This window comes from Periplaneta americana, chromosome 9, assembly GCF_040183065.1.
Source record: "Periplaneta americana isolate PAMFEO1 chromosome 9, P.americana_PAMFEO1_priV1, whole genome shotgun sequence".
NCBI lineage: Eukaryota > Metazoa > Arthropoda > Insecta > Blattodea > Blattidae > Periplaneta > Periplaneta americana.
The window spans coordinates 38,764,191-38,789,618 of NC_091125.1; the positions used below are offsets into that span (position 1 = coordinate 38,764,191).

The 25,428-nt window shown below is 35.9% G+C and overlaps 1 protein-coding gene across 5 annotated transcripts in view; it reads left to right on the forward strand.

Annotated features, from left to right (window-relative positions):
* Positions 1-25,428, forward strand: part of LOC138705835 (solute carrier family 22 member 4-like) — a 98,242-nt gene that overhangs the window by 16,802 nt on the left and 56,012 nt on the right. For 2 of the 5 annotated variants that reach the window (XM_069834508.1, XM_069834506.1), the window contains exon 2: positions 24,545-24,709. In XM_069834508.1, the coding sequence (XP_069690609.1) occupies positions 24,567-24,709 (143 nt within the window). In that variant the 5' untranslated portion in view covers positions 24,545-24,566. Of the gene's footprint in view, positions 1-6,001; positions 6,157-24,544; positions 24,710-25,428 lie in introns of those variants that run through there. The other 3 variants (XM_069834509.1, XM_069834507.1, XM_069834505.1) reach the window with 2 other exon arrangements.

Genomic DNA, 25,428 nt, shown 5'->3' on the forward strand with positions numbered 1-25,428 from the left:
TTTACTCGACTCTGATTTTTAATAGTTTTCTTTCATAATTTTTTCTTATAATAATAATAATAATAATAATAATAATAATAATAATAATAATAATTCTTTATTTATATGGCAGTGTTAAGGCCATAGGGCCTTCTCTTACACTCTACCAGGTCACAAAGTATTCAAGCAGTTAAAATTTAACAAAAAAGTTACAGAACAGAATACTAACATATTACAAAGAGAAATAATAATAGCATAATAAAATCGACACTAAACAACATGAAAATAATACCATAATAGAAAAAAAAGAAAGTAAAATACATTGGAATGTAGCAAAAGCAACTCATTTAGCACAAATGGTTAATATGGAAAACGTAAGGAAGAATATAACAAAATAGAATAAAATAAAATAATAAAAAAGAAAAAAAGAAAGAACATTAAATAAAATTCACAATAAAAGGCTATGATAATAAATTCGTCAGCTGATAAAGGGAACAAAAAGGGGAAAGGAAGGAAAAGAAATATATAGCCTATATTTTTACATAACTATCGCAGAGAAAAGGGCTTATAACTGAAAGGAATCTGAGTTGAAAAAGTGCAATTTTAATTTATTTTTGAAACTAGACAATGTCCGACAGTCTCTGACGTGTTGTGGTAGAGAGTTCCAGAGATGAGCTGCAGAGACGGTGACAGATGAAGAGTAGAAGGATGTTCTGTGTTTAGGAATGGAGAGTGTGATATGGTATTGTGAGCGAGTATCTATTTCGTGATATGAGGACAAATGTTGGAAACGAGAAGCTAAGTAGCTAGGGTTAGAGTTTTGAAGAATATTGAAGAGTAAAGTGAGAGAGTGAATACTTCTTCGCTCTTTGAGACGGACCCAGGACAGCATATTTATTGAAGGTGTGATGCGGTCAGATCTACGGACGTTGCAAATAAATCGAACACATGCATTATGAACACGCTGTAGTCTGTCTGTCAATTTCATGTTAAGGTCAGTGTAGAGAGTGTCACAGTAATCAAAATGAGGCATCAAGAGCGACTGCACTAAATTCTTCTTGAGAAGCAACGGATAAGATCAAGTGGTAAATCGAATGTTAAAAACAACGATTTTGACCACCTTCTTTCATAATTATTTTCTTATAAAGAAAACATCGTGCAAGTTTCATGACAATACATTAATGTGTATTGTATTCACAATAGACTGAAATGAACTACATGCATGCAACACCTGAGAAACGTCCTTAAACTTCGGCGCATATGGCAGGCGTTCTGTGGGAGGTAACATTTCTGTATTTCCCTTGGTGTTCTATACAGAGGACTTTGTACTGTACAAAACATTTGACTGAATGAATCATAGCTAGACATGACACACTATTTTAATACAAGGTGTTTGGGATATATGTACAAACATTTTGATATTTGTTAAAAAGAACTCGTGTGACAGAACATCCTAGTTTCTTTTTCCCTTGCTCTAATAGTTTTATCATAAATGTGTCACGTATTTTACGGTTTGATGTTTTATGAATGATGGTAATAAGAAACGTCTGTCGATTTAGATTATACGCACGTCTTTCGATCACATGTACAGATGTAATCACTATCTCGTTAACCTTGCAGGAAGCTCACTCACCAACATTTGACATAATATAAGGATTCACTGATGCTGAATTAGCACTATAACACTATACGCGAATCTTGCACCTTAGCGGCCAATGCTACCCGCGGCATATCGTTATTGGAAAAATATATGAAGTTTCCATGGCATCGTATTATATTCAAGATATTACTAGCGACTTCTGAACGAATTCTGCATTTAGTTTCTTGCAATGCTTGCGATATTAATTTAAAGTTCAAGATCTTTTTTTTTTTATAATTATGCTAAGATGGTTTTCAAAAACCGGTGAACTACGATTATTTAAAAACACACAACAGTCGACCACTTAAACGTTCAATGCAATTATAGAGATTCTACTAATTCCCTAGCATATTTTCAACTATGATTTTTAAAGGTTCCTCAAAATGTTACGTGAATAATTTATTATTATTATTATTATTATTATTATTATTATTATTATTATTATTATTATTATGTGTCCTCCTCTGTTGTCATAGTAGCACTGTACATGTTTTTTTAATTAAAAAAATATGAGGATAACAGGGTTTGGAATTGAACGGGTTACATCAGCTTCTTGTCTATGCGGATGACGTGAATATGTTAGGAGAAAATCCACAAACGGTTAGGGAAAACACAGAAATTTTACTTGAAGTAAGTAAAGAGATAGGTTTGGAAGTAAATCCCGAAAAGACAAAGTATATGATTATGTCTCGTGACCAGAATATTGTACGAAATGGAAATATAAAAATTGAAGATTTATGCTTTGAAGAGTTGGAAAAATTCAAATATCTTGGAGCAACAGTAACAATTATAAATGACACTCGGGATGAAATTAAACGCAGAATAAATATGGGAAATGCCTGTTATTCGGTTGAGAAGCTTTTGTCATCTAGTCCGCTGTCAAAAAATCTGAAAGTTAAATTTTATAAAACAGTTATATTACCGTTGTTCTGTATGGTTGTGCAACTTGGACTCTCATATTTTAAGAGAGAAACAGAGTTTAAGGCTGTTTGAGAATAAGGTTCTTAGGAAAATATTTGGGGCTAAGCGGGATGAAGTTGCAGGAGAATGAGAAAGTTACACAACGCAGAACTGCACGCATTGTATTCTTCACCTGACATAATTAGGAACATTAAATCTAGACGTTTGAGATGGGCAGGGCATGTAGCACGTATGGGCGAATCCAGAAATGCATATAGAGTGTAGTTGGGAGACTGGAGGGAAAAATACCTTTGGGGAGGCCGAGACATGGATGGGAGGATAATATTAAAATGGATTTGAGGGAGGTGGAATATGATGGAGAAACTGGATTAATCTTGCACAGGACAGGGACCGATGACGGGCTTATGTAAAGGCGACAATGAACCTGCGGGTTCCTTAAAAGCCATTTGTTGTAACAAAAATATGTTTCACTGTCAGTAAGAAGTACAGAAAGTGTGACGAAAAATATCGATTCACTTGCTTTTGCGCCATTATTAAAAAATCGAAAAGTAAAAAATTAGTTGTCGAAGATATTTATAAAAATATTAAGATAAGGGATTAATGTTTAGAAGTGCTATATCGATTTAGTTCAAGAGTTTCAATGAGAATGACACCAACTGACAGAAAAAATGCAGTCAGTACGGCTATCTGACGTTAATGAAGAACCACTATCGATCATCCATGACCTATCAACAGCACTTGGCATTTCTCAGCCAACGGTTCTCCGTCATCTGCGAAATCTTTAGTTTATGAGTAACTGGCATTTACAAGACCCCTGTCCATTGTATACAAATGGTGAACGGCACGGATTGAGACCTACTACCAACTAGGTAATCTAAAAATTCTTCAAGTGGCCGGTTTTGGAAGGGGATCTTGAATAAATTTTTCATTTAATCCAAACAAAAGAAAGCAGTGGATAACTCGTAATCAACAAACTGCAGTTCAATGAAATCGCTTTAGATAAAAGAGTGTGTTGTGTGTTTGGTAGAAATTTGAAGTTATGGAACAATGCTTGGTCTATTTCGGTCCGGCCGTTAACGTCAAACTATAGGCCTATTTCAGCAACTGCTTCATTTATACGACATTTTTCAAAATCGTTATCTGTCTTTTGCTAACCGGAAGCGAGTTATTTACCAGCATGACGGAGCTTTAGCCCACCGATCACGTTTGACACAAAACAAGATTCAAATACTGCGTTGAGGTTTCACCACATCCAGCGTGTAACCCAGATATGCTATCTTCCAACTATGGTGTTTTACATCGTTGGTTCATTTTCTCCCTAGTCATTTAATTTTAATGAGATTCACTCGTTATTGCAGGAGTTTTTTCTCTAACTGTAAAGAGATGCTATGGCCGTAAAATTCAACTACTGGCAGAAAGATGGCAGACTGTCGTCGAAAATAATGTATTTTATTTGGAAAAACGATCCATACTTACTTACTGGTTTTTAAGGAACCCGGAGGTTCATTGCCGCCCTCACATAAGCCCGCCATTGGTCCCTATCCTGAGGAAGATTAATCCAGTCTCTATCATCATATCCCACCTCCCTCAAATCCATTTTAATATTATCCTCCCATCTACGTCTCGGCCTCCCCAAAGGTCTTTTTCCTTCTGACCTCCCAACTAACACTCTATATGCATTTCTGGAATTTCTCCCATACGTGCTACATGCCCTGCCCATCTCAAACGTCTGGATTTAATGTTCCTAATTATGTCAGGTGAAGAATACAATGCGTGCAGTTCTATGTTGTGTAACTTTCTCCATTCTCCTGTAACTTCATCCCTCTTAGCCCCAAATATTTTCCTAAGCACCTTATTCTCAAACACCCTTAACCTGTGTTCCTCTCTCAAAGTAAGAGTCCAAGTTTCACAACCATAAAGAACAACCGGTAATATAACTATTTTATAAATTCTAACTTTCAGATTTTTTGACAGCAAACTGGATGATAAAAGCTTTTCAACCGAATAATAACAGCCATTTCCCATATTTATTCTATGTTTAATTTCCTCCCGAGTAACATTTATATTTGTTACTGTTGCTGCCAGGTATTTGAATTTTTCCACCCCTTCAAAAGATAAATTTCCAATTTTTATATTTACATTTCGTACAATATTCTGGTCACGAGACATAATCATATACTTTGTCTTTTCGGGATTTACTTCCAAACCTATCTCTTTACTTGCTTCAAGTAAAATTTCCGTGTTTTCCCTAATCGTTTGTGGATTTTCTCCTAACATACTCACGTCATCCGCATAGAGGAAAAACGATCCATACTTGTTATAATTTAATTCGATAAGAAATAAATATTATATTCATGCCTAAACCTTTTAAATTAACCTAATATTACTGTGCTGCCTCACTACTAATTAGACCTACTACTACTAGTACTGTAACAACTACTAGGCCTACTACTACTACTACTACTACTGCTACTACAATGACCAATGCTACTAATTATTATAAGCATCACTGATTGAAATTGTAGAAATTATTAGTACTAATACAATGACCACAATACTAATACTAATAGTAAAGTTACCACAAGTAGCTGCTATAGTACGACTGTGTTGCTCGGCTAAGCCGTCCTCACCATCCGCCACACTACATATTCCTCTCAAGCTTTCAAATCTGTATACAGTAAAATACCAGTAGAGGAAGTATTAAAAATATGAAATAGGGCTACAAATACAAAATAGTGTGATATACGACCTGAGACGTGTTTTATTCTAATGCAAGTCTTCCAAATGACTACGCACTGGTACTCTCTTTCGCGGGAATGTGTTATTTGCAGTTAGAAGCTGAACTGTTGGAACGTTTATCATTATTGCGTTTTCGAGGAAAGTGAAAATTTTGACGATAAATTCTTTTCTTGAACATACGAGTACATTGTTATTTCTAAATGTGAGCCATCGCTCTACCGTGGCTTCTATTTATTGTTAAAATTGCGTAGGCGAACTTTACAGCCAACACGTACTTATATTTATCTCCGTTTAAAACATTTGCAACAATTCTTTCAAAATGTCCTTCGGGTTACAAATTAGTAAGTAACTGCAGAATGACTTTGAATGTAATCTAAATTGTATTATTTCACTATGTTTAGCTTATATATTTTTTTGCAACTACGACTTGTGAATATAAACCTGGCTCTTTGTGACGAACCTCGTGTACGGCATACCTATTTAAAGTAATACAAGAAGAAGGCACAGCGACTATTTGCATAGCATATAGTGGAAATAATTACATATGCTATTCTCGTTCATTTCAAGTAGAAAACAAACTACAATCAATACTGGGACATCCTGAAAATGTTTTGTTAATAATTTAGAAGTAGGTCAGAATAGTTGGCAGCGACTAGAAACGACTATCTCCTACGAGTGAGATTCCCGCAAGAGAGCTTATCACTGGAGTAGATACTGTGCTGTTAGGTGGTTGCAGCAGTCGGTTCACATACGGTACATCGGGAGCACATGGACGGGCCACGCACAGCACAATCAGCTTTTCAAAATGTCCGATATGGCAAGGTCTCTGAAGAAGTTACGGTCGAAGGGTGTGACTCTAGCAACGAAACCCAAACCACGTAAGTTTTACTATATATACAGTTTTTCCCCACGAAACTTTACCTTACAAATAACAGAAGTGAGTGCTTCATATTTCTCTGATGAGAGAGCTATTCTAAAATTACATCAGAGTAAGAAAATATCAGAAAATGTGACCACATGCATCACTTCTTACTCTATCCTACAAAAGCGGATACGGTTACTTGTTAATTTTTCAGTTACTTATCTATGACTCTCTAGGTTCTAGAATGTTTTCCTGACGAAATTTTTGATTGGAAATACAATTATGTAGATAAAAGTAAGTTTTATGAACCAATGGTTTTTATCCCTAGATCTATATCCTTTATTGTCACTTTACGTTACGTAAAAAATAATCCAGGAAATAATCCTGTCGTGAGTTCAAATTCCGGTTCGGCTGATTATCTGGTTGGAAATTTTTGGAGATTTTCGTTAACTGTAAAGCGAATGACAGATAATTTCACAAGTCCTCGGTCCTATATTGCTAGATAATAATCGCTCTGTTTTTTTACAGAGTCGTTTAAATTACTGATTTAAAATCTTGAGAGTAAATAAACACTTTTATGTGGTAAATAAAGTGAAATAATTATATTTCATATCCGCCATTTACAGTTGAATTTTTTCTTAAATACTAAAACAATTTATGAAATATCACTGTACACAGATGGGCAGACACTTATACATACAGACTCACTACATGTCAAAGTAACTTTTTCGAAATGAGAAAATAATAAAACTTCGAAATTGACATTCACAGCTTTACAGTATTTTCGTTTTAAAAGACTTAGGTAAAACATACTTTGTAACTATATTTTTAGTACCTATGTGTAACATTTTCACATCACAAGCTCTACTAAGCTACACGGCCTGCTAGAACTGCTATTATACACGCTTGAGGCTGGTTATAATATAATTTCTGCGTTTGTACAGTTTGGAACAAGATTTCAGTTTACAGATTAGTAATTACATCACTGCAGAATGAACATGAATACATTACCAATATTGCATATCATGTGTCTTTTAAGGGAGATCAAGTTAAATTCTTAATAAAGTGATATTGAAATAGACTTACTTCACACGATTTCGCCTGTTCTTCGTTATTTCAATAAGCTGTTTGAATTTAAATCATCTCTTCTAAATCTGAAAATAGAAAGAAACAAAACTCAAACAAACTTAATGTTTCATATTAGGATATTTTCAAGAGACAATATTCATGGACTTCCCGGAATAAATTATTCCAGAATGGATCGACCGATTTGGCTTAGACGTTAGCGTTTGAGACTCGCATTCGGGAGGCCTCGGGTTGAAACCCCGTGGACGGTCAGTCTGACTGGGATTTTTCATGATTTTCCTCAGTCACAAAGGCAAATGCCGAATTGGAAATTTACATACCATGATTTATCACCGCCTCAATCACCAATATCATAAACATTAATCAAAATCTGAAATCAGTTACATGAACACAAGTCATCTACAACACACAATAGAAACAGGAACTCAACTATAGTAACAACGGCCTAGTGATATACCCACAGATCCTAAACACTCGATATGATCACAGCTGTTAAAACGTGTATAAAAAATAAACTTTACAAAAAACAACTCCAGAATGTCGTATTGTTGGTACCGTCGCATGTTTCAAGATGTACCAAATCATTGATGTAACACTATCCAAAGAGTTTTAAGGTAATTACGCAAATTAAATTAAATTGAATAACAGTAATAATAATAAATAGTAAAATGCCAATGGTGATATTAGAGAAAAATTTAGTGTTTGACGGAAAAATAAGTGGATGACTATGTTAAAAATATAATGTAGTAATTACACCAAAAGTACAAAAGTAAATTAGTTGAAATGGATTGTCTGTTACAAGTTTAGAATTCTTAAATATAAGATTAACCTAAATTATCTACAAGATTTCGGAATTATTCTATAGCTATCACTCGTAACAAGCTGTGATCTGAAATGTAAAATTATATAGCCTATTAAGTTTTATTTATGAGTAGCCTACTATGCTCCATTATGATGAATGTTGCATGTTGAAAAATGATAATTATTTCATAGAAGCAAGCTTTTTGTGTGCTGGATTTTCACTGATGCAAATCAATTATCACCGCACGTCATTTTCGGACAACCCACCAACTAAACAATCAATTTGTAGCTCGTACGCGAAATTTCAACTTACCGGATTCTTATGCAAATTGAAATCAACTGGTCGACCGCCTGTGTTTTATGGGGCTGTGCAAAACATTTTTTAGTACTTCAAACAAAGTCCTCAGAAGTTAACAAAAAGAACCAGCAAGGAAGAGACTAGTTAAGTGCTTTGTATGGAGTGTGGCATTGTATGGGGCAGAAACATGGACATTACGACGAAGTGAAGAGAAGCAAATAAAAGCATTTGAAATGTGGATATGGAGAAGAATGGAACGCGTGAAGTGGACAGACAGAATAAGAAATGAAACTGTGTTGGGAAGAGTGGGTGAAGAAAGAATGATCTGAAACTGGTCAGGAAGAAGAGAAGGAATTGGTTGGTTCATTGGCTGAAAAAAAAATTGCCTACTGAAGGATGCACTAGAAGGAATGGTAAACGAGAGAAGAGTTCGGGGCATAAGAAGATATCAGATGATAGACCACATTAAGATGTATGGATCATATGAGGAGACAGAGAGAAAGACAGAAAATAGGAAAGATTGGAGAAAGCTGGGTTTGTAGTGAATGAATAAATGTGTTTGGTGTTCCACAGAAGACGGTGTGGAATATCCTGCGTAAGTGTTTATACATGAAACCGTACATCTGTAGACTGTAGTTACTACAACACCTGACTGATGATAATAGCACATGTCACTTCCATTTCTTCATCGTATTCCAAAGACCGTAAGAGGAATACGATTTTGCTGAAAAAGTGATATTCACTCATGAGACAACCTTTCACTCGAGTGAAAATATCAAGCGTTACAACGTGCGAAATTTGGAGCTACGTCAATCATGAGCGTGAAGCTCGATGTGTTCTGCTCAGTATCATCCGAAAAGGTTTACGGACCTTTTGTTCAATGAACCATCTGTGGCCGAGGCTTGCTCTCTTCACATGGTGATGGAATGACGAATATCACAACTAACTGATGACTAGAATTGCCAGATTGTACGTTTTCCCCGTATTTCTGACTTTTTTAAACCATAAAATACGTCTTCCGTGATTTGAAGAGTATCTACATGTTATTCTCTCCAATATACGAGTAATTATTTTCAAAATGAGTCTATTAGGTCTATTTGTAGATATTTACTTTTATGATAGCCTACTATGTGTATTTGCACTATTTAAATAAATGATTAAATAAATTGTTATGAAAAAAAACTGGACCTAGTGGCTTGTAAGAATGGCAATTAACTAATGACCTTACGTCTCAAATAATAAACAATCAATTTTAATATATTCTACTAAATCCTGAGAATTTCGCATACATGTTCTTAATTTTGTATTAAAATCTTCCTTTTTTCCTAAAGCAAATCTAGCAATCCTACTGATGACAAGGCTGATTAATTTTCCAGCAGGATTGTGCTTTACCACATTTTTACTGGGGATTGGTTGGGAATATGTAAAAGCTTTCTCCTGAAAAGTGAGAACCATTTTAAACAAGTTGCTGTACGAAGGAACCCACATTCATTGCCGCCCTCACATAAGCCCGCCATTGGTCCCTATCCTGAGCAAGATTAATCCAGTCTCTATCGTCATATCCCACCTCCCTCAAATCCACTTTAATATTATCTTCCCATCTACGTCTCGGCCTCCCCAAAGGTCTTTTTCCCCACCAGCCTCCCAACTAACACTCTATATGCATTTCTGGATTCGCCCATACGTGCTACATGTCCTGCCCATCTCAAACGTCTGCATTTAATGTTCCTAGTTATGTCAGGTGAAGAATAGAATGCGTGCAGTTCTGTGTTGTGTAACTAAAAAAAAAGTTTCTGTTAGCACTGTTAAGTAGTTTTATTGATATATGCGTGTGTTTCTGTACAAGGGAGAAAAAAAGGGAGATTGTCTTAAGTTATGCCCTATTATAATTTGTAGTAGACCTACAGTTCAAATCCTATACAACTCGGTCTGAAAGATCGCGGTTGTGAATGTAACACTGTAAGAAATATGCCCTCGAAAATATCTTTAAGTAGTCATATTCCGGTATTACTGTACCACAGTCAAGCTACAACGGGGAGAGGAGGTAAATGATGTCCCCCATAACTCCATTATATGGGGATTCTATGGTTTTGCTTTGGCCCCCCAAGGAAACGGTTCTCCGCCTATGCAGCAGAGTGCAATAAAAGAAAAGGAACATACAACCAGCATCAATGGGCTATGGATAAGTCTTTACTTATAATACAGGAAACGAACCTCAGCTCGCTAGATTTAAAGCTGGAAACCCTATCGCTTCAGCTGCAGAAGAGAACAGTTATGTATAACTTGAACATACACATAATTAACACACATCTGTATATACAGTGACAACAAAGAAAAGAAGGAAAACAGGGTCTCAAGGTCAATTTACACTATGCGACTTGTAATACGATGGCAGTACAGTCTGAACAGCTGGCTGTCTGGCGCGTGAATGAATCCTCTTCTTGATAAAGGGCTCCAGACAAAATTTGTTGGCCATATTTCGTCCACGTCGAAGTTTGGAGCTGTTTTTGTTGTCTTGTATGTTACGTTTCATAAGTTAGCATATTTTTATACTTCTGTACTGAATTCTCTCACATATTCATATCGTATGAGTCATGGGATTCTTTCGGTACTACTATAGTATAGAGAACACAAACAGGACTTGGTTCAAGAGATTATTCTTTGCGATTGAAGTTTTATAATAGTTATGGATTGTTTCTGATTCGCTTTCGGAATCAACTCCCACATTGATGATTATATCTATTCATTTCTTCCTCAATAAGGCCCGAACTGCGTCATCATTTTCGGTAAGTTTATATGAGTGCACTCACGGACTCAATCATATGGTGTTATCTCATTTACAGCCTCTTTAAAAACCTCTAAGATCCGCGGATTCTATCCAGGCAGCCCGCGTTCTATTCATAGTTTGGCAATGACGAATTTGGGGTGGATAAAGCAAACGTTGCAGATGGTTATTCTCGGAATGTTCTCGTTTCTCTCTTTTATTCTATAAAGACTATCCACCTCTTCCTCATTTCACTTATCTTCTACAGCAGTACGGTTCTCTGATACTGATAGATGATTTAAGGACTCCCAACCTTGCTGCTTATCAGGTACTCATCTGGGAATTGGCTCTGTCAGGGCTGATGTAGGATGGGCCCACCTGTTAGCATCGGATTCACGAATGTCACCCAGGCCACCTATCGGACCGAAATTGTCATCGCATAGAGCGCACATTGGTTAAGTGCAGTCTCAGATTGCTAAATCCGTTGTTGAATCGAATATGTTGTTTGTTTTGTATGTGGCTGAAGGTTTTGAGAGTTTCACAGTGTAACTGCTTTTGTAAAGTCGTCTGTATAAGGTGTACTATGGTTTAGCCAGATCTGAATATCAATTTTACTCCTAGTGCTGGTCGGAGCCTTATTTTCTTGAATAATGTGATAATAAGCGTTATCAAAAATACAGTGTCATTTTTTTAATTGGTTATTTAACGACGCTGTATCAAATGCGAGGTTTTTTAGCATCGATGAGTTGGTGGTAGCGAGATGGTATTTGGCGAGATGAGGCGGAGAATTCGTCATAGATTACTTGACATTCGCCTTACGGTTGGAGAAAAACTCGGAAAAAGCCAAACCAGGTAATCAGCCCAAGCGGGAATCGAACTCACGCCCGAGTGCAACTCCGGATCGGCAGGCAAGCGCCTCAGTCGACTGAGCTACGGCGGTAGCCTTACAATGTCATCCTATAGCAATATTTCCTATAGCCATTTGTTGTAGTTATTAAATTAAATTTATCTCGTCATAGTAATCCTCAGATTTTGTCTTAAAATCATAATGAGTTTCGCATCTTTAACAAAGCCTACGTCACGTCCTTCATTCATTATCAACCTGTTACCAGCGCAAATGATTTCAGAACACGAGGAAAAGTTTCGTATTGTTAAACATTTGCTGACAGTGTAATGCGTATGAACCCATGTTTCGTCTGTATAAATCACAGATTCACAGGCTCCATTTCATTTTCTCTTACTGATTTCCAAGTAAGCCGTGCGGTATGCTAAAATGTCGTGTCGTTCTTTGAGCAGTAAACGGCTACTTTTCCAATTAATGAATTTAAACTCCAAATTTTGTATGATTTTCCTAAAGTATGTATCCCTTCTAGAAGTCCTGTTCTTGTTGGCTAACTGCACTGATGTCTGAAGAACTGGAATTTTCGTTTTCACTTTATACGAGTAGAGTTGTCTGGAGTTTCTCATGCTCGCTTACTGTTCAAAATGTTTGCGATTTTTCTGGGAGTTGCAATCTGTGATCTTATGCCACATTCTTATGGATGTTATGAGCAAAGCTCGGAACTTGGGGACTTGTGTTGTGTGCATGAGTAAGGTTACAGGTACAACGTACACAAAGCTCACGCTGCAAATGCTCAGGGACAGTCGTATGTACTAAGAAAGTGGCCACAACTAATGACAGGAAGACGGACGAAGAAACTGTTATGTCGAAGCCAATGACATTCAGAGAATTAAAGGTAAACGGTCTGTTTGAGGAAATAGAAAATACATGTTATTTCGAATGGGTATTATAGAAGTTTGGAAATACATTTTGTTTTAAATTTAAGATACAGAATTTCGTGGAGAATTCGGAGAGTTTATATTTTTTTCGAATGGAGAGTTTATATTTTGTAAGTTGTGCCACACACAAACTAGAGGCTGGAAACTAAATTCATTGAAAGGCATTGCAGTCCCTCAAATTATAGAAAAATCTGTCCATAGCCATGGATCGAAACGTAGAGGGGCTTGCCCTAGTAGTGACACACTAATTGAAAACTATTTTCGAGAAAAATTTAGGATATACTTATCTTTCTCAGATACGAGATCAGCTAGCAACTGCTGAAAATCGAACAGAAAACAGTAACAGTGAAAAAATTCAGTATTTTAAGTCTACTACCGAAAAATCTTCGAATGTAGGTAGTCGTACACTGTAATAAAATGTACACAGCAGAACAGTAAATTTGATATATTTCTCATGTTTATTTTTATTATATATATGTTTTGAAATTACGTGTTTCAACCTACCATAATATTATCAATATGTTGTCGCAGCCAGAAACCACTTTTGTAGCAGACCTGACAGTACCTCCGTGCTGGAAGCGGGAGTATGTTGACATTGAAGTCCGGTCGCTTAGTCACGTGCAAAGACACAAGTCCCCAAGTTCCGAGCTTTGGTTATGAGTAGTTTTTACGTCTTTGTCTACAGATTTTGCCTCTAGTTCTGTTGTCTTTGCGATAGGAATCGACAGACAGTTAATATTTTCCTATTCACAGAAGAGGATAATAACAATATTACATGAGCATGTGTTACAGCGCAAGAAGAACATTCCATAATTTAAAATATCCACTCGCAATTTCAATACAGCATATCGTCGTTGTTCCTGCAATAACTCCTATGTGCAAAATATAAAATTTTTCAGTAGGAAGAAAAAACGAATTTATTCGTCCTATGGCAGCCGTGCATAGGAGGCTGTGAATTGTTACATTTTCGAAACGAAGAAATATAATTACATATAGGAGATTTTATTATTATTTGCTGTATCACTATTTAAGTTATTTAACAGAGCAAAAATCTGAAAATCGATAAATATGTCACATAGGAGTTATTGCAGGGACAACGACGATATGCTACTGAACAATGAAATTAACTATTATTTTCAGACATATTACTATTATGCTTCATCAGCTATATCGCACAAGTGTAAGACTTCTTTCCACCAACAATTTTTAGTATTTTTTATCGTTCCCGTCTATCAACTCTTTTAGTTGTCGCTTCTCTTTTCGTGGTTGGTGTACTGTACTTTTATCTGCCTCATACTATACTGAGTCACTGTACAATAAAAATACACCTCCCACCAGTTTCTATAGTTTTAATTCAAGCCACGAGTCATCAAAATGTAGATGATGTTCAGCAGAGACCTCGTATGGGAACACGCGCATCAGACATGCTTGTACGGCCGGCGTAGAGTTCATTGTCGACCCTTAAACTTCCGCTTTGATTAATGATGGCATGCACAAAATTATATTTTTATTTCATAATGAGCACGAGCTACCGGCGTAGCTCAGCCGGTTATGGCGCTTGCCTGCAGATCCGAAGTTACCCTGGGGCGCGGGTTCGGTTCCTGCTTGGGCTGATTACCTGGTTGGGTTTTAGCTGATGTTTCCTCCAACCGTAAGGCGAATGTCAGGTATTCTATGGCGAATCCTCAGCCTCATCTCGCTTTCAGCAATCCAATCGACGCTAAATAATTTGGTAGCTGATACAGCGTCGTTAAAATAACCAGCTAAAGAATAATAATGAGCACGAGACATAGGAGTGTTAAAACTGGTATACATCTGCATTCACTCATTCCTGACATCTTTAGATGAAATTGTTTCTGGCCACAAACAAAATGAAAAGCGACTAAAACTGCGTGAAAAGATTCTACATTTCTTGAATTTTTCTCATAAAGTAACCTAATAGTAGATATTACATTAATCGAATTACTAATTACTCAACCTCCAATAATTAGACCTACTTCATATCTATGAGATGAAATAAAATACAAATCTGTCAAGCAAAACAGCTTTGTCTTTGAGCAGTAGTTCCAAAATTGCAAGTATTCGTTGTGTTAACTACATTTTGCTATAGCCTATATTTTACAGTTCGGTCTCCTATTTATGGAAGTCTAGTGATTTTGGTGTCCAGATAAAGTAACACTCCAAAATGTAATAATCATTCTGTTGAATACAAATTAATTTACTCTATATGAGCTTGAATATGATACGGGAAGAGAGGGCGGAACATAAGGTTTACATAACAGACATGTGTGTTATTCCAGTCATTTGATGAACAGATGTGACCTTTTAACGAGTCTTCAACCTCCCGACCTCCATTGAACAGTTAGCTACAATACTGATCAGTGATCACAGAGTATTTATTGCCTGTTATTATCAATCTTTCTATTAGAAAAGACAAAACATGTGTATTTACATTTAAGGAGGTGATGAATAAAATTTGTTCTTCAATTGAATGAATATGATTTGAAATATAGCCATTTCATTTTCGACGTAGGAAAAAGAGTATGGTTTTAAATACTAGTAAAATGTACAACAAAAATTCATTTAATTCTTGAGGAAAAAATAAATACTTTCATAATATTCTGCTTTTTAAAAATCGTCATTATGACATTAGGATGCTAGATGGTATCGGATAGTGTCCGATACCATCAGTTACATTCACACGGTGGTATAATCTGGTTTCAAAGTCAAGAAATACGTTTTATGCGTGTAGGAGAGCATCTGGAAAGGTATCAATTACTTCCGAATGTTTTGTAGAGAGTGTATAGCTTGTTTTGAGTGATTTTGTAAAATCGAACTTTTCTGAGGGTAAGTAATGTGGCTTATTTGTTACAAACAATTAGTATGCTTAGTATGTCTAGTGGTTGAAGGTTTTATATTGAAGGTTGATGAATTGGTTAAACTTTATGGAGAAATTCGGTTTTTACTTTTTTATTTTTTCTTAGTTTTAATTTGAATTTAATTTTTATTGTTGGCCCGTTTTGGTTTCGTCGTAGATAATGTACCGTAACATTAAACCGGTTCTCCACATTTCATTTTCTATTAACGTTTATTGTAACAGCGATATGAACACACTGTAAGATACGCTGTATGATGTACACTGACGTTCAAAGATATCTGACCTACGATTTTATGATTGTGCAAGCGAACTTTCTAACCACGGGATAAGTCAAAACCAAAGATATAAAAAATTGACAAACTTTGAAACAGTTCCGCTAGCTTTCAATAGGTGGCACCATTATTGAGGATGGTTAAAAATGTCGAGGAAAATGATGATGTAGATTAGGCATAAATTATTCTCATAATTGACAATATCAGCGGTTTTCAGCTAATCCAGTGTGATTTTACAATCAGCAGAGGTGGATCGAATATTGAATTCTATAATGTGGGTATATTTATGTACGATTGACAAGAATGTCTAATATCTTCGCCATCTCTTCACAGAAGTAATAACTAAAGAAGCCACACTTACATCAACAAATTATTGATCACTATCGATTAATAGGATCAGGTATCTTTGAACGTCAGTGTACCTACCGTAGATAGGGGTAGCCTATAGACTTCTTGCAGAAATACTACTGTCACCAAGTTTTATTTCATTTTTGTTTTTTTTTTAATTTGGTTATTTAACGACGCTGTATCAACTACGAGGTTATTTAGCGTCGATGAGATTGGTGATAGCGAGATGGTATTTGGCGATATGAACCCGAGGATACGCCATAGATTACCTGGCATTCACCTTACGATTGGGGAAAACCTCGAAAAAACCCAACCAGGTAATCAGCCTAAGCGGGGATCGAACCCGTGCCCGAACGCAACTTCAGACCGGCAGGCAAGCGCCTTAACCGACTGAACCAGATATACAGAGTGTTCACATGAGCTGTATAAAAGCCTAATGTAATTTTGCTCCTATCCTCTCAGTGAGCTCCCGTAAAGTAGCTCGCAGTGGTGAGACATAAACAAGATCTTTATGTGATTATATAAAAAGAAGTCGAGCGGTGCCAGGTTAGGGGAACGAAGTGGCCAGACAGTAATGCCCGATCTGCCTATCCATTTCTGTGGAAACACTCAATCTGAAAAATGCTGAACTTCACAGTGAAAGTGCGAAGGCGTTTGAGCCATGCGTATGTTCAATCTTTTTCAATACTTCATATTTTTTCTGAAGCAAGATGTAGTTGGACTGAACACTCATCGCTTTTCTCTCATTTCTATTCCGTCTTGACTTCGCCTTCTCTCTATTTCGTGCAAAAATATCCTTTCCAAGTCAATTTCGGCTTGCCTAATGTTGTTAACATTGGTCGTTCCATTTCTAAATGTAGGAAGAGTTAAAATTTTGACTTGACAAATTGTAAATAAACATTTTAAACCATCAAACCCTAGCAACGAAGCAATGCTGTTCGGACATGGTTACCCTTGGTCGTACTATTTCTAAAATAATGTACTATGAATAAACTATCAGCTCCTAGCAACGAAAAATACTTGAAACTATGGCCTACCTACAACTTTTTCTGACAACAAAATTCATTTGCCCCAGTTGCGACGTAATTTTGAGGTACAGTACCGATTGACCGGGACGAGTTTCAAATGTGGTAGAAATTGTGCGTGACGAATTTTTAATCGAGTATGTATTGTCGTGGTACTAGTTAAGACAAATAGTCGTGATAACTATTGCAATCCTCAAGAAAGCATCCGATCATTAATATTACTTCGAAGCTCAAAAAGAAGGCAATAGAATTCATACAATTAATAAGAATATAACTTTATAACTTCAATTATTAATGAAATATTCCTTGAAAAATGCACAAATTTAATTTTTGAGTGACACCATAATATATAATACAAATTTGTTTTACATAGATATTACCGGTTGTTCTGTATGGTTGTGAAACTTGGACTCTCACTTTGAGAGAGGAACAGAGGTTAAGGGTGTTTGAGAATAAGATACTTAGGAAAATATTTGGAGATAAGAGGGATGAAGTTACCGGAGAATAGAGAAAGGAGAAAGTTACACAGCGCAGAACTGCAAGCATTGTATTCTTCACCTGCCATAATTAGGAACATTAAATCCAGACGTTTGAGATGGGCAGGGCATGTAGCACGTACGGGCGAATTCAGAAATCCGTATAGAGTGTTAGTTGGGAGGCCGGAGGGAAAAAGACCTTTAGGGAGGCCGAGACGTAGATGGGAGGACAATATAAAATGGATTTGAGGGAGATGGAATATGATTGTAGAGACTAATTTTGGATTAATCTTGCTCAGGATACTAATTTAATAATATACGAAAAAAATATTTTTACGATTAAAAAAATATATTTATATCCTTTTTTTTTTTTTTTTCAAAATCCGAAACAGTGGCAGTTCACTATGCAGTGCATTCTAGCCTTCTTTGTTCTAAAGTACCATTTAGTTTATTTTAGGTTCAATAGAATTCATGTATAAGACCCCTGTGGATTTGATTCAGAAATATGTTTAAGAAGTTTTATTTTTTGAAACAAGGGTCAAAAATAGGTGAAAAACCTAAGACTTCGAACTCAACTAAGACTCATGATTAGAGACGAGAATTTTGTGCTCTATAAAATCACAAAATATGCATGCATTCATGCACTATCAATCTATGAAACTTGCACTTAAGCACAAAATACATTAAAATATGCACTTTAATTTTTGTTCCAAATTTCCTATTACATTTCACTTTTTTCACAGTTAACTAGCAACATTATTCTAAATTGGTTCCTGTGAGGATCCTGCGCTTTTCAGTCAACATGTTTTTGTAGGCAGAGAATGACCTCTCTACATAGCATGAAGTTATGGGTGCAAACTTGAATTAACCTTTTTCTGTTATTTAAGTAGTTATTTTTCTTTTCTTTCTTCAATCCTGATTCCTGAAGCTAAAATGAGGGTCATAAATCGAGAAACTGAGGTGTCCACTCAAAACCATTAAAAATGCATTTAAACGGAATATAACGTATATTATATGCATGATTAAGCTAAAAATTGCTCAAATATGCATTATGCATGTTTTTATCCTCAAAAAGGCCAAAACATAGAAATATGTACGGAAAAAGTACACATATTTGGAACTGGAAAGTAATGAAATGGATAAGTACTAAGTTTGAGCTATGTCCTATGTTCCTATAAAAAACATGCATTTGCATGGAGTTCTCGTCTCTACTCATGATTATCTTTCAGACATCGGTCTTTGTGCCTATTTCTGATGTAATACATTATGTAGAAAATTTTAATGTTACTTACAGAAGATCTTGCATATTGACTTCGATATCATAAAGAGAATGAATTGCAGAATGAAACTATGCCCCAAACACATCGCGAATACGCTCCTATCACTTGTGTCAAATTAGAAATGCGATATACGAGTATAATGCCTGCATATCGCAAATAAGAGTGTGTTTTCCAGCAGCGGCTAACAATATTTGTGTATTGAATATTATTGTCGTCGCTTCGGACGGACGCCCGTAGATCTATAATTTTTATGTGATATTTATCTCGTCGTGACCTGTAGATCCACCGCTTGTGTTGCACTCTGGACAGTCTCTGATAAACTAAGTGGTCTTCATTTCTCGGCCCTAGCCACATCTATGATCAGGTTCGTAGAGCCGAGGTGAATAATGTCAAGTTAAAGACCCTTCCATTGGACAAAAAAATATATACTGTTTTTGTATGTCTCTTCGCGACCTCGTTTTGTGAACTGTGGCACTAATCCTGATGCATCCATCTCAAGAACCATTCTCTCCCTGGACTTGACAAAATACCATACAACATAACGCTACGAACGAACAGCAAGCCACACAGATTCTTTGTAATAATAATACGTGACTAACTATTCTTGATTGTTTTTATGTAACAGGTCATTGAAAAGATTTTTTGCGTACTTGGTGGCATTGTCTTTTCTTGGTATTTCTTACAATTAACACTTAAAGGAATACATAAAGTTATGAAGTGATTTGTGTTTATCAATTTAGTTGTCTGTGATTCGTAGATATGGTAATGACTATTTTCAGCCATGTGTTATGTTGCAATTAAAGCTTTTAATATATTATAAGAATTATCAGTGAATAAACAGCAAAAGAAGGGGAAATGTAACAAATAAATATTTGAACACTAGAAATGTTAGAAAATTGAGTAGAAAGCACAATTTGCAGTTTATCAAAGTTAAAATGATAATATTGTCAAGACAATTTCAAATTATTCAATATACAGTGTCATGAGAAAGAAATATCTGTGGATTTTGATGATAGGACGTAGGAACATTAACTATTTAAAGTCCTTCAAAAAACTTTTGTAAATTATTTTTCTCATAAACATTTTATGAATATGAAATTAAACATAGGTGTTATAGATTACCGTGGTGATTGGGATAATTAAACTTAGCGTAATGACTAATGTTTGATCTTTTACTCTGTTGCAAGGCTATTTTTCAGAGCCATAGAAAACTAGTCTTCTTCTTGTACATTTTCCAAATTGGAAATCATATGACGTCGTAAGTTACAAATAACTCAGAATAACAAAAGACTTGCAGTGCGATGTGTTGTAATATTTTTTGAGTTTATCCTAGTTCTTCGAGAAATTAATTATTTTATGATTAATATGGTAAATACATTCCAAGTATAATTTTAAACGTATACGTTTAGTTACTCATTTACTTATCCTACTAGTATAATAATGCCAATCTTAGCAATAAACTTTTCATTACTAAAATAAAATTATATCTACACTAGACATGCATTCGGGAGATCTCGGGGACGACTTGCCAATTTGATTTAATATTTTTTTCAATGATAAGACGATTACAAATAAAGTTAATTTTAACATTGTTTCTACTGTCACACATACTATGACACGGTACAGGAAGGTAGGCCAACAAACGGAAACACAGTAGGTAAACTTAAAAAATGAGAGGGATTCAATCCGGCATCGGGACTTGAATCCGGCGTGGCTTAGTGATAAAGCGCCAGGACGTAAAGCTGGAAACTCGGGTTCGAGTCCCGGTGCCGGAGAGAATTTTTCTCCGTTCTACCGATTATTCACCATATGGAAAAGCAGAATTACTGCACTGAAACTCCATATGTACTTCCGTACATCATAGTAATATGATAAAAGCATAAGTAATCACTTTGTGGTTCAAGACGACGCCATGTTCCGTCGGACCCCGGTCACATAGTCACTCGTAATGAGTGCACATCTGAACTTGTGGTTGGACATTGTGTCTACTGTCACACGTACTGTGACACGGTACACGAGAATAGGCCAACAAAGGGGAACACAGTAGGTAGAACTTAAAATGAGAGGGATTCAATCCGGAATCGGGAATTAAATCCGATGTGGCTTAGTGGATAAAGCGCCAGCACGTAAAGCTGGAAATTCGGGTTTGAGTCCCGGAGCCAGAGAGAATTTTTCTCCGTTCTACCGTTTATTCACCATATGGAAACGCAGAATTACTGCACTGAAACTCCATATGTACTTCGGTACTTCATAGTAATATTTTTAAAAATGTAAATGACGGTTCCCTTTTTCACTAAAAACCTATAAATGGTGTTTCACAAGACAGTGTACTTGTTTCGCAGATATGCCGATAAATATAAACAATCCAATGTAACAGTAAGGCCGGGTGCACACAGAATCAGACGCGGCGCGACGGTTGCGAGCAGACACGAGGAGACACGAAGAGACAACATCGAATGACTGCTTGAAGTTCGTCGCGAGGAGACTGTCTGATAGCTGCAGTGTACTGCGCATGCGTTAGTAGTGGCTATGATTGCACGCTTTCATTATCTACAAAAAATACTATTGTTGTGTAGTGCACATTATTCATAATGGAGCTCGATATGGATAAATTAGTTTATTTAGTACAGGAAAGATACATTCTATACAATCTTTGAAACAATATCACGAGAATAATGTGGTTTCTGAAAATACTGTATGTGAAAAATTGCAAATGAGATGAAAGCACCAGGTGAATAATAATTTATAATAATAACACTGCGTAACAAATGTTAACATTTTTTTTTTCGCTAGGCATGTGATATATGTTTTCTATATAATTTGAGCCTCCTGAATACGAATATGACAATAAAAATAGTTGTTGGTTACGATTTTTGAGAAATTTTGGAATTTATATCTATTCAAAATATTGTTTTATATAATGACAATAAGGCTAAATATTCACTGTTCAGAAAATTACAGCTTTGTTTTTCTGCATTTTCTTTTACACTGGGCATCAGGTACATCACGAGCTAAAGTCCAACAATAGTCTACTAGCATATGGGTACTCCATTGTCCTTGGTATCTTTTTTCCATAGTTGAAATTTCTTGATGGAAGCGCTCATCATGCTCATCACTGAAATCGCACAATTCTCGGGAAAAAAAGTCAAGATATGAGTGAAGGAAGTGAAGTATCAGGGAAATTTTACAACCCCTAGTTTAATACGCCAACAGTACATTTTTCACTAGTTCTTCATAGTTCTTACTTCTACAGTTATCTAGAAAATTAATTCAACCTCCTTAAATGTTATCCAGACGGCTGTCTCTTTTCCTTCCAGCAAAGATTCGAAGTGATTGTCCTACATTATTTCTCTAATTTGTGGTCCATTGAGAACTCCCTCTTTTATTTTTGAATCACTAATAGCAGGAAATGTTAAGGAATGCGCGCTGGTCCGAGTCCTCATGGGGGAAGAAATTTTCTCATGAAATTTCGGCCAGTGTATAGGACCGGTGCCCACCTAGCATCGTGATGCACTTGGGGAGCTACGATAGGTTGCGAAAGCCAGATATAACGACTGGGGGATCATCGTGCTTACCACACGATACCTCCATTCTAGTTGGATGATCGTCCACCTCTGTTTTGGCATGTGGACGTGAGGCCAGCAGCCGGTTGGTCGGTCGGGGTGTAGCGCCACGGATTATTAATAGCAGGAAATTTTTCCTGTATATTTTTAAATGCTTCCGTTTTATAATTTATCCCTTTAACAAAATTCTTCATTAACCCTAACTTATTGTGTAAAAGGGGTAAAATTACTTCGCTTTGAGGTACAAGGGGTTGATGTATAATATTTTTCTTCCTTGGCTCTAGTGATTGTGGTTTTATTTTATAATGCATATCTCGAGCGCGAGTCCACACCTGTGGAGTAACGATCAGCGCGTCTGGCCGCGAAACTAGGTGGCCCTGGTTCGAATCCAGATCGGCGCAAGTTACCTGGTTGAGGTTTTTCCCGGGGTTTTCCCTCAACCCAATACGAGCAAATGCTGGGTAACTTTTGGTGCTGGACCCCGGACTCATTTCACCGGCATTATCACCTTCATTTCATTCAGACGCTAAATAACCTAGATGTTGAAAATCGTCTTAAAATAACCCAATAAAATAAAAATAAAAAATCTCGAGCGCGACTGTCCAATTCCTACAGACAGCAGCAAAATTTTGTGTAGCCTAATTGCATTCCAAGGGGCAATGCTACAACCTTCAAATCCTCACATACAAACCATTCGTACTTTGAATATTATCATTAAAGCACACTTTAAAGAAATACACGTCTTACACAGAATACTAACACCACGTAAATCTCCTGCTAAACTGAAACGATTTCATACGGCGAATCTGTTTCTCCCCCTCCAAATGGAACCGAAAAGGGCAATTAAACAATTTACGCTCTAGAAGTGATTTTGACATGGTGATATATTGCAAAATGTAAACTACAATAATGTAATTAAAGTTCACAGTGAAAGAAATGCATATCTCAAGTAAAATCAAGTACACTCAAGTGACTTCATACCGCGAACCTGTTTCACTCCCTCGAAATAAACTAGTAGAAGGGCAATAAAATAATTTCCCTTTCTACAAGTGCTTATAACATGGTGCCCTACTTATACTAATATTGTTTTCACATAATGGGTCTTCACATTTGTAAAACAAAATAGTTACACACGAAATACTGTGATTTTTTTAAATAAAATGCATAGAAAATTAATTATATTGTGCATCTCGAAAACCCGAAGTGATGGAACATTTTGCTTGTTATTTATTAATTCAGGAGGTCGAAATTAGTAAGAATTTGTTAGTTTTATGTCTGGCGCAAAATGACTGTTGACCAGTGTAATTTGTAGCAAGCCTAATTCTCTGCTCTATACTATCACTCATTATTGATTTAATATTTTATTTTTCTTCATTGTGAGTCGTGAAGTAGTCATAAACATAAAAAATGACGTTTGTGCAGTACATTTTAATCTTAAGACTCTTTCAATCGTATAGAATTTTAGGAGCTTGCGTCCTTAGGATATAATAAGCAAATACAATAGAATTTTTCATATAGACAGTCCTCTATTATTGACGCCATTTTCTAGCCTAGGCCAGTTTTCCAAACCCGCACAGCCAGCAAATCAGTTGTCGCGAGCAGACGGCTTTAAGCTGTCGCGAGGCGTTGTAAAGCAAAACGTAGCGTCGCGTCGCGTCTGATTCTGTGTGCACCCGGCCTAAGAATGCTGACAGTCACGCAACGACCAGACTATAAATTAAATCTATCAAAATTACACCTTTGTTAGTGCAATCATTAATCTGGAATACTAATTACCAAAAGTAATATGATTAGAAAATATAGACGTTTATGATTTTCTTTAATTTCTTTTCAGAAGCCCGGAGTCCCAAGAGTCCATGGACCTGGATGAAATCCTGGATGAATTGGGGCACTTCGGGAAGTTCCAATTAATTAGCTTTCTCCTTATTAGCTTTCCAATCATTTTTTCTGCAACCTTCGCTTTGAGCTACATCTTCACTGCTGGAGATTTGAATTACAGGTAAGTGTAAAAGCCTAAACTATCATAGAATAGAGTGTAGTATATCATATTTATATTAAGTGCAAGTTTGAACTAATAAATTATTGAGATTTGCGATAGATTAATTAGTTTAGGAAATTGTATATTTATTATGTAGAACTACATTTGTATATAGATTTTTTGTTAAACTATTATGTTTTGCACTTTTGTGAACTATATCAATAAATCTATCTATCTATCTATCTATCTATCTATCTATCTATCTATCTATCTATCTATCTATCTATCTATCTATCTATCTGTCTGTCTGTCTGTCTGTCTGTCTGTCTGTCTGTCTGTCTGTCTGTCTGTCTGTCTGTCTGTCTGTCTGTCTGTCTGTCTGTCTGCCTGTCTGTCTTTTTGCAATATATACATTAAAAGTCTTATTTTAGACCTGTTAAAAGAAGCTGATCCTCATAAATAGCGACTGTGAATGGACCTACGGTGCCACATGACTTTTAAATATCTTATAATAATTAAATATTTATGAGAGTACAGCTATGACTTTTACAGGAAAGTAAAGTTTTTACATAAAAATAAAGTCTTTCTATTTGGGTCTATTTCCATAACGGTAAAGTTACATTAACTTTTGGAAATAATGCGTTTAGATAATATTTATATCCTAGTAATTTTGTCTTGAAATGTTTAAGTTGAGAGAAAATTATATATAAAATTATTGTATTTTACAAAAAAAGTCTCCT